This window comes from Acyrthosiphon pisum, chromosome A1, assembly GCF_005508785.2.
Source record: "Acyrthosiphon pisum isolate AL4f chromosome A1, pea_aphid_22Mar2018_4r6ur, whole genome shotgun sequence".
Taxonomy (NCBI): domain Eukaryota; kingdom Metazoa; phylum Arthropoda; class Insecta; order Hemiptera; family Aphididae; genus Acyrthosiphon; species Acyrthosiphon pisum.
In genome coordinates this window covers 142,138,853-142,148,918 of record NC_042494.1, presented here as the reverse complement: position 1 = coordinate 142,148,918, position 10,066 = coordinate 142,138,853, and the positions used below count along the sequence as shown (strand labels likewise).

General features: G+C 30.2%; 1 protein-coding gene across 6 annotated transcripts; it reads left to right on the top strand.

The window, feature by feature from the left end:
- The first annotated feature begins 3,526 nt into the window (after positions 1 to 3,526).
- LOC100161016 (esterase D/formylglutathione hydrolase-like) lies at positions 3,527 to 9,076 on the top strand. Of its 6 annotated transcripts, XM_008183503.3 has the most exons (7): positions 3,527 to 3,919; positions 4,049 to 4,173; positions 4,396 to 4,476; positions 4,544 to 4,734; positions 5,209 to 5,398; positions 7,992 to 8,211; positions 8,284 to 9,076. In XM_008183503.3, exons 3-7 carry the CDS (start codon positions 4,409 to 4,411, stop codon positions 8,470 to 8,472), a joined length of 858 nt encoding a protein of 285 aa, XP_008181725.1. In that variant the 5' UTR covers positions 3,527 to 3,919; positions 4,049 to 4,173; positions 4,396 to 4,408; the 3' UTR covers positions 8,473 to 9,076. The 6 variants fall into 6 exon arrangements, with proteins under 6 accessions (XP_008181725.1, XP_008181726.1, XP_008181724.1 ...); XM_008183504.3 differs by lacking the exon at positions 4,049 to 4,173 and having other exon boundaries at positions 3,527 to 3,714; XM_008183502.3 differs by lacking the exon at positions 4,049 to 4,173 and having other exon boundaries at positions 3,527 to 3,721.
- The last annotated feature ends 990 nt before the right edge of the window (positions 9,077 to 10,066 follow it).

Here is a 10,066-nt window from a genome sequence, read left to right as displayed (position 1 = left end):
TTGTAAGTTTTCAATTTTTTTAGTTTTTTTTTCTATAAATATCAATAAAGTTTTATCTATTGGGCCAAAAAGTGTAAAAAATTAATACAGGGCTCCTGATACATTGTTACAATAGCAGTTGAAAATATTAAAAATACATATTAAGCACAATTTTTTTTTATAAGCATTTGAAGTTAATATCTTGACAAAATTTATCAAATTTAAAATTGAATAATTATTTTGTAGTTAAAAATGTATAAAATGTTCAACTTTTATATCTAAGGATTGAAAATTTAAAACAAGATTCCGCGTAAATATTTAATTCTGTTACCAAAAATTCTAAGCACAGTTTATTTTTATAGTAATTTCAAGTTCAAATTTGGACGAAAATACATATTAAAAAACCTGGAATAACTATTTTAGTTATTTTGTTGTGATTGTAATGATTGTATAATATTATTTGTGGGTACTTGAAACTTCTAAAGTATACTATTATATATCTATGATAGTACCACGGTTTGTTGTTGATGTATAACGCGTTACCTGATGGATATTGTGATATGATTAATTTGGAATTTATTATTAATACCTATTATAGGTCAATTTTTTTTAATACTATAGATAAATATACTTATAATAATAGGTATGTCTAAGACTGACAAACCGTCTCTGCTCAGAATCGTTTTTCTTATACAGTGATATTATATCATTGAATTCAAATTTAATACTAACCATTATACAGTGACCCATTTGTAACCTATACTGTACAGCAGAGCGACATCCACTTACCCACCTTTTTGTTTATTGGTTATAACTTATAATTCAAGAAAGAATAACACTATACCTAGGTACCTCAAATTTTCAATAAATATTTGTATTAGCATTTTCTAGAAATAATAAAATTTTCAAAATATTTTAACTTTTTTTGTACTATTTATAGATTTTCAAATAACGATCAATTTCGTTTTTTTTCAATTTATATATAATAATATTTTTCTATAGAAAAAGTTAATATAAATATCTGTTGAAAATTTCAAGTACCTACCTATACTGTTATTAGTTTTTGAGCTACACAAAAAAACAAAATAAAAATTCCCGTTTTTCCTTAAATTTTTCCCCCTGTAAGGTATTTTGAAAAGTCCAAGAAATTTGTTGCTTTTTTTCTCCACAGATATCACCTAGATCCGATTTGTAAGTTGTAACCAGAAACCACCCTCAAAGATGAACCACTTGAACATCGAAGCATTTTTACTGCCCCAAAAAGTGATTTAGTAAGAAAAAACTCAGTGTAGTATACACACGTCATTGTAAAAATTCATCGCATCCATTCAGAATCTAAAATCCAATTTAGAATACCGCAATAAATGTCCATGTTCAGATTCGACATTGCCGGGCATTTCACATTTGAGCATTAACTATTATTGTTATTTGACATAAGTCATCGTCAAAACATAATTTGGATGCTAACTACTAGTAGCAAGACGTGGGGTATTTGGTTGGGGTGAAACTGAAAAAAAAATGGCAATAATATGCCTAAACCCCTCCTCCATTTTTATTTTATCTATATGGTAATAAATACATGTTGAAAAACTAAAAACGAACTGAAATATTATATTAAAAAAATTAAAAACGTTACAGCTCCCTTAAAATGATAATTTAATATAATAACAAATCCAAATGTACACATTTTTTTTCGTAAGAGTAGTTAATTGTTAAAAATGGCATTAATTAAAGCATTAGCTCATGGCCCATGGGAACAAATCACAATATATAAAACAATAAATATCATGAAACACTTACGATACACTTACCTAACCTATCACGATAGCGTGACAATGCGAGTCATATGACGCTTCGCCACTGGACTAACAACGACTTTGGGATATGAGTGCGTATATTTTCATTTTTCAGCATTATAAAAATACCCATATGAACAAATATTTTTTTAAAAGAGTAAAGGAATTAAACCCTTCCCAGTTCCCGCCAACGTGAAAACACCACAGCCTTTGCTTAATATTATTATTTATCATTATTATTTATTCATAATGTATTTATGTAAAATTTAAATTTGTATACATTCTGAATATATACACTATGGCAAGCACGGATCCAGACTCCAAAGAAAAAATCTGGGGGGGGGGGGCAAACATTTTTTTACAACACAAATACAATTATTACAATATAGGTACACTCTATTCTTAATTTAAAATGTTTTCCCTATATAAGTGTGATCTTAATGTAATAAATCAATCAATGATTATTATAGGTATAAATTATAACATATTATAATATTAAATAACAAAATCCAAACGTATTTTCATATTGTAGATTTTTCCAAAACGGTCAATACTCAATATTATTAGATCAATGTTTATGTAAATTTGCTTATAAAAGTGTGTGAAATAATATGTTTTGGGAGGGCCTGGGCCCTGGGTCCATACTCCCTGGCCACCCCTTGGACCCGTTCCTGCACTATATTTATCTAGGTATATACAGGTACTATACTACAACTATGTACCCTTCAACAAAATCCTCTTCTTATGTTTAAACATGGAAATGAATACTGTAGGTATATCACATGTTTATGGCTTTTACCCACGGTTTAAGATAGAATTATTATAAACCGTGCTTTTACCATAGACATATAAATAATTTATTATATGTATATTATGGTTTTTACCTACCCATCTAATTTTCCTTCGACATTCACATGCACAGATAGGTAAATACTATAACAGTAGTATCATAGAATATTCTATGGACTATGGTTGCAGGGGTATGAAACTCCGTGAATTGGCCGAATCGGGCGATTGTAACCTTGAACACGGCGCGGCATACGTAATCTATGATAAAAGTAAACAGTGGAAACAACCCGACCCCGCGCAGAATACCCTGCCTATTAGGCGGAAACGGTTTTTCAATACGGGTATAACACTATAACATCATGTCAGTGTTACGGAAACAGTTTCATTGTTCGGACTTCAGATCATAGGTAAACACTTCACCCATCAGCTGATCGAGTTTCGCTTCTATATTGTTCTATGATGGTAGTATCACAGAATATTCTGTGGTAGTATTACCACAGAACAATATAGAATAGACACTCGGTCAGCTGTGTGGGTTTACGTATCCCTACGGTATGAAGTATTGGACTCTATAAATTGTACCGTATCCGTAATCTGATAGAATGTTGGCAACGTGTATCCCTCTTTGTTACGAAATCTTAAAAACGGATACAAGGCAATGGCCAATGGGCATTATTATTATTCTGTGGACTGTGACAATGATGTTGAAATGATTTATTTAAATGATAACATATGCCACGCCCCCCTGGAGACCATGTCCAAGGCCACAGTCACCCGATTTTGCCAATACACGCAGTGTCGTACCCCTGGTATTACATCTGTGTTCATATGATGGCATGAGCGCATTCTAGTGACCTAGTGTCTATATACTACCTGTTTGGTTTTTTCCGTGATAAGCACGAACTAAGATATACTTAGTATATCTTAGTTCGTGGTGATAAGTGATAAATGTTTAATGTTTACTTTTTGCACAGCTGAATGCTGGATGTAGATAATAAATGTAAAATCTATTATTAATTATTATAATTTAAGTCCATTATCTGTGACTTTTTGTGTACCAGACTTGAAACTAGCATCTTCTTAAATCGTGCCATCGTGGTACTATCTACTTAGAGCAGACAACACTATAACAGTGGCCAGTCAGTGACTAGTGAGTAGTGAGTCTCTTTATCATTTAATAAGTTTAACCCTGATGTTCATGTTTCGGACTTCGGAATGCTTAATTAATATTCTCTGCACTATTTACTATTTAGATGTATTATTCTATTCTGTATTTCTGTGAATTCATGTAGATTGTAGATGACCATTGTCTACTACTTATCATATTATATTTACATATTCCTTACATGATATAGGTAAACACATTTTTTTCTTGACATGTATTAGGTCATTTTCTAACAATGTTGGTTATTTAATTTTTCTATTCCTATTTCAATTTGTAATCTATTTAGGTAGCTATTAATTATTTATATCAATTAATTTAGTAATTGTCATTTGAGTATTTGGCTTAAGTTGTAAACTCTCGGCTGTGCTTGTATAACTACTGTCGATATTCTTGATAACACTGTTCAACATAGCCAATTAATAGTAGACGCCTACCTAGAAGCAAGTTTGTATTTATTATATAATATCATATTTGTATGATATTATGTCATTATGTTAATTTGATATAAGAACCTTATTTGAGAACTGTGAAATATATAATATTTTTTTTTATATTGATTTAGATTATTTCAATTTTCTGGAAATCATTTCCTTTTTTAATATTTATTTTAATTTAAATGATATGTATGATTAAGTAACTATAATAATTGTATATATTTTTTCATAGATACCTAGTTAAAATGGATCTCAAGTCTGTTTCCAGTAGTAAAAGTTTTGGTGGTTACCAGAAAGTATATGAACATTTTAGGTAAATTATTTAAACACCAACTAGATATTGCAAATTTAATTTTTCACTACATTTTTTTATTTTTCAGTCCTACATTGCAATGTAACATGAAATTTGGCATTTACTTACCTCCTGGAGTGAGTGAAACGGAAAAATGTCCGGTATTATTTTACTTATCGGGTCTTACATGCACTGAACAAAATGTTATCACTAAAGCAGGATTTCAAAAATTTGCTGCTCAATACAAAATAATTGTTGTTGCTCCTGATACTAGTCCTAGTAAGTTTATTTCAGATATGGTAGACCAAATAAATTTGAAAGAAATATTTTTTATTTCTTTTTTATATGACTAAAACAAATTTAAAAATAAGAATCCTTAAAACTATGGTATTAATACATTTTATATTTTATCTTAGATATTAAAAAAATATAACCTTTGGATATATGAGATTAATAATTATTAGTAATTATTATAAACAGGTACTAAAGTTCTACTAAAACTTAAAAGTAAATCAAATATTTAGTACCACATTTGGGTGAATTGTAGTTAGGTAGTACAATTTAACTGAAAATACATATTATAAATATTTAAGTTCTATTAAAAGTATATCAAATATTAAATACCACATTAATTGGTTAAATGCATTATATGATTCATACTATTTTGGTTATCATTCAATTGAATAAAATTATTTTAATTACTACCTATTTCAAATTATTATTTAAATAGTTTTATTTTTTGAATTTTTAAAGGAAACTGTAACATTCCTAATGAAGATGAAAAATGGAATGTTGGTTCTGGTGCTTCTATGTATGTCAACGCTACCGAAGAACCGTGGAATAAACACTATCAGATGTTTACCTATATAACTGAGGAACTCCATCAACTCGTATTAAACAATTTCCCAGTTATACAAGATAAAATATCTATTACTGGACATAGGTATATATATATTATATAGAGAGCCCTAATATATAAGAGAGTGGAAAACTGGTGTAATAGCAGTTATTCATCATTAAAAAAATTCCCTTGTTTTTAAAATTTAAAAAGCATTCATAAGTTACAAGTACCTATATTATAATATATTAATATAGGGACGAGGTGGCCGAGCGGCATTTTTCCTCAGGCAAGTCACGGTGTCCAGAGAACAAGTGCCGCCATCCCCCACCCGCGCATGGCAGATACCTACGGGTGCCCAAATCAAAAATTCTGCCACAACAAACACACACGTATTCCTCCCCCTACCAACAAAAAAAACCAGCAAACAAAAAACAAAAATAACCAATGGCCTAAGTTTCCGGGCTTAAGCTCAATAAAAAAAAAGTGTGTGTGTGTTACCAGTACGCGCGCAGGAAGTGAAACTTCTTTTTAACGCTACACGTGAGTGAGTGAAAAAGAAAGAAAGGCATGGATAGACTGGGGTGATGAGGATAATAAAGAAAGAAAAGAAACAATGTAAATTATATTTTTTAGATTATTTTTTTATTTTTTTATTCTAATGATCGATTATAATTTTTGCTCAATCGGTATAGTAGTTATGATTGGCATATGATAACTGAAATACGAAACGTACATTTGCGACTGAACATTATCGATATATCGCGTAAATAATTTTTTTCTCTTCATTAAATTATTTCATTTAATTTAGTTGTTTAAAAACATTATATAAATCATAGCTCCCTAACCAAAAGTCGAATAACTTTGATATCGGTTCCAATCGATACAGCGCGAAGCCCTCTATAAGGCTCGACTACAAAAACAGCTCGACGTGCCTAAAAAAAAGTATCTGTGCAGAAACACCCCGAAAAACACAAATTTTGAACTTTCGGGGCCCCGGAAAATGGGAAAAAACGTCTTGTACAGTCTCGACACAAGACGCCAAATTTCATCACCGACCTACATACTATAAGAAAAATTGAGTATCAGAAACGTGGGACAACACCTCGAGTTTTTCCGAGATAACTTTGAGGGGGGGGGGGTCAAAATTACACCCACTATGTGGGGGGCTTTTTAGAGGGTCTAAAGACAACATTTTTCGTGGTAAAACGGGGTACCTATGTTGAAACCGGACCGAGATATACTTAAATTAAAAAAAGGGGGGGGTAAATTTCTGTATGTTATACACGTGGCCGCCCACAACCCATAGCCGTTTATAAAATATAGCTACGACAATCTGCGGCTGCGCACAAGGACATGTACGCGTTCGCGTTTGTACGGCCGCCCGTTCGCTTTTTTTTCCTCACTACCCTGCGTAAAGAAGTTTAACTTCAAAAAATATATATTAATATAACATAACCTTTAATTTATAAAATATAAAAGAAATATGCTTACTGCATACTAATACCTAAGATATTTATCAGGGGCGCCATTTCAGTTTTTTTTTAAGGTGTGCAAACAATTAAAGAGGCCAATTTTTTCCCACCTCCAGGCCAATCGTTAAAAAAACGTTTCTAGTGTTTTCAATTTTTCATTACAGATTCATTACAGTATCAAAAACATACTTAATAAAAACATATTTTTATAGTTAACACATTACATTTTACCGTTCATACATTCTGTGTATATACTGTATAGTGTATAGTAAAGATATTTTTAGATAGAATAGATGCATATTATTATTTTATGTCTTTTGTCTATCAGTAACCAGGGGCGGACTGGCCCAGGGTGCTATACACTAAGTAGCACACCGGGCCCCCGTTTGTATTTATGATCCGGGCCCCCGATTACCACAGTCGGTATACAATATAATACGGTATTATACAAAATAAAAATAAAATAACATATTTCAACATCTCTGCAAATAAACAACATGTTATTCTTAATTTTTTTTTTATATTTACTTATAAAACTAAGGGCTCTTTCTTAATTTAGGTAGGTTTGAAAAAAAATTACGGGCCCCTAATTAATTTTGCACCCCGGGCCAAAAATAGCCAGTCCGCCCCTGTCAGTAGCCACTTACCATTTACACATATTTGCGTGTGCCAGTGGATAAAGTGATACCGATATCAATTTATCAATTATCAAATTAAAGAACACAATATTATAATATTATTTATGATTATCAGTGAATAGCTGCGATGCATGCACAATTAAAGATTGGCAAACTGAAGGCCATCTGGCCATAGTATTAATTAGGCCTAGGCCAATTGTGGACAACAAAATTACAGGGTTCGCACACCCTGCCCCCCCCCTCAAATGGCGCCCCTGATATTTATATAATATGATATGAAATATGAGTACCTACACTCACTAAGTATCAGGAGTATACACACTAGGTAGGAATATATTAATTTATAATACATTGCAGTAACATAAAATATTGATATTATATGATTATGCAACAAACCTATGTAAATTATAAATAATAACAAATAATTATTATTACATTATATATTATTAAATTTAATTGACAATAAATGTATCAATGTATGTACATTGGTAAATATAAAAATGTGGACGATTAATGGCTCTCTAGCTTATGTTATTAAAAAAAAAATAATAATAATAACAATATTTTTTTTTTATATATATATAGTATGGGTGGCCATGGAGCATTGTTATGTGCTTTAAAATATCCAGGCAGATATAAGTCAGTGTCATTATTTGCACCTGCTTGCAATATTTCTAATTCACCCACATTAATTGGTGGATTGACAGCATTAGTTGGAGAGGAAAAAGACATTTTGCAAAAATGGGATACAACTTTTTTAGTAAAAAATTATGATGGCCCTGAAATGGAAATATTAATACATGTGGTTAGTATTAATATTACTAAATTTATATTTATAGGTTACAATAATACTAATTTCTGAACTTAATGTTTTCAGGGTAGTGATGATGAATTTTTAACAAAGGATTTACTAATTGATAATTTTGTAAAAGCAGCCAATGAGTGTAAAGATAATAAAATCAAGACCAAAGTATTTCTTGAAGATGGCTATGATCATGGATATTATTTTGTATCAACATTCATTGAAGAACATTTTAAATATCATTCATCTAAATTGTCTTCGTAAAATAATTTTACATTTATGTTTTTTTTTTTAAATTAAACAATCTAAATGAATAGGCATTATTACATTTTTTAATAATTTAATTAAATACTTATTTTACGCCTCAGGCCAAAATATTTAATAGCGAAATATTAAGACACACCCACATGCATACTCTCCGTCTTACAAGAGCATAACATAGAAAATTCTAAGATCAGTAGATCACGTTTAATTTTATTTGTTGAAAAATTAGAGTGAATTGAACTCTTATAAAATTTTAAAATTATTTAATTTTAAAGCAAGTTATGAGTGTTTTAAAATGTACAAACAATTTAAAATTTTTAAATACCCATAACTTGCTTTAAAATTAAAATATAAATAAATTCTTATGAGGTTCACTAGATAATATTCTTACTTCTGAATTTGATAAGTTGCACTTACTGCTGCAAGTAACACACAAAAGGAGTTGAACAAACACAATGTTTTTAAGGGTTGTCTTTTTACGGGCAGAGAAGTACGCGGGATCAGCTAGTTTAATATAATATACGAGTTAAAAATGATTTTCAATCATAATAACTATTTTTTGTAACCAATAGCAACCTTATAATAAACAAAAAATATATTATTATTTTGTTTATTTTTTTGCTGGATAGATGGTGCCACTGTTATATATTTGTCATCCAGATTTCCTACTTTTCCGTTAATTTTTCCGACATTTTAATAGTTATTCTGGTGATCGGGGAAAGTCAGTGGCGTAGCCAGGATTATGAAATGGGGTGGGGGGGTGTCTTGAGTATAGATTAAAACCAAGTTTTTACTGTTTTCGCATATAAATAAATTTAGGGTTCAGGACTTGACTTGTTGCACTAAAAATTATCGAAATATTCAGTTAAAATTCTCAAAATATGCTTAAATATATGTACTATGTAGCAACATTTTTATATTATTTTTGAAAAATCATAAAACATATTGCAATTTAGGTAATAAAAAACTAAAAAATAAGTAGGTATAATATAAACTTGATAAATAAATAACAACTTAATTTTTAAAAATACTGGCATACAAAATACTAGGTTAATAAATAAGTAATAACGAATAACGTGATATACTGATATGTGAACACCGTGATAAACGAATACGTATCTACTGATGTTCGTTTCTTCGTATACAATATACAATCTAGATGTCAATTATAGTTTAAACACAGTTTTGTCACAAAGAGACTTATGAAATCTTACATGCAAACATAGGGCCAACTGTAGCCAAGCTCCACCAACAACTTTAACAGCCCTCCGACCTTTTTACTAAATTTTTTTTAAGCTTATTCAATTTTATAATAGTATGGCATTAGGCTTCGGCCTCCCCAAATCTCCAAATTATCGTCTATTGTACCTAACCAAACATAATATTTTTTAAGATATTTTTCAATGTTATCCAAATATAATTTTTCCCGACAATTGTATGTACATTTAAGTTAAAAAATACACAAATATGCAAATTCAAACTTTTTATTTAATCTCGCCATTTCATAAGACAAATTTATAACTTGCAAGCAGTCCTGAACCTTATAAAAAAATATATTTATTAGGAGGGAAAATGTCAATGGGGGGGGGGGGGG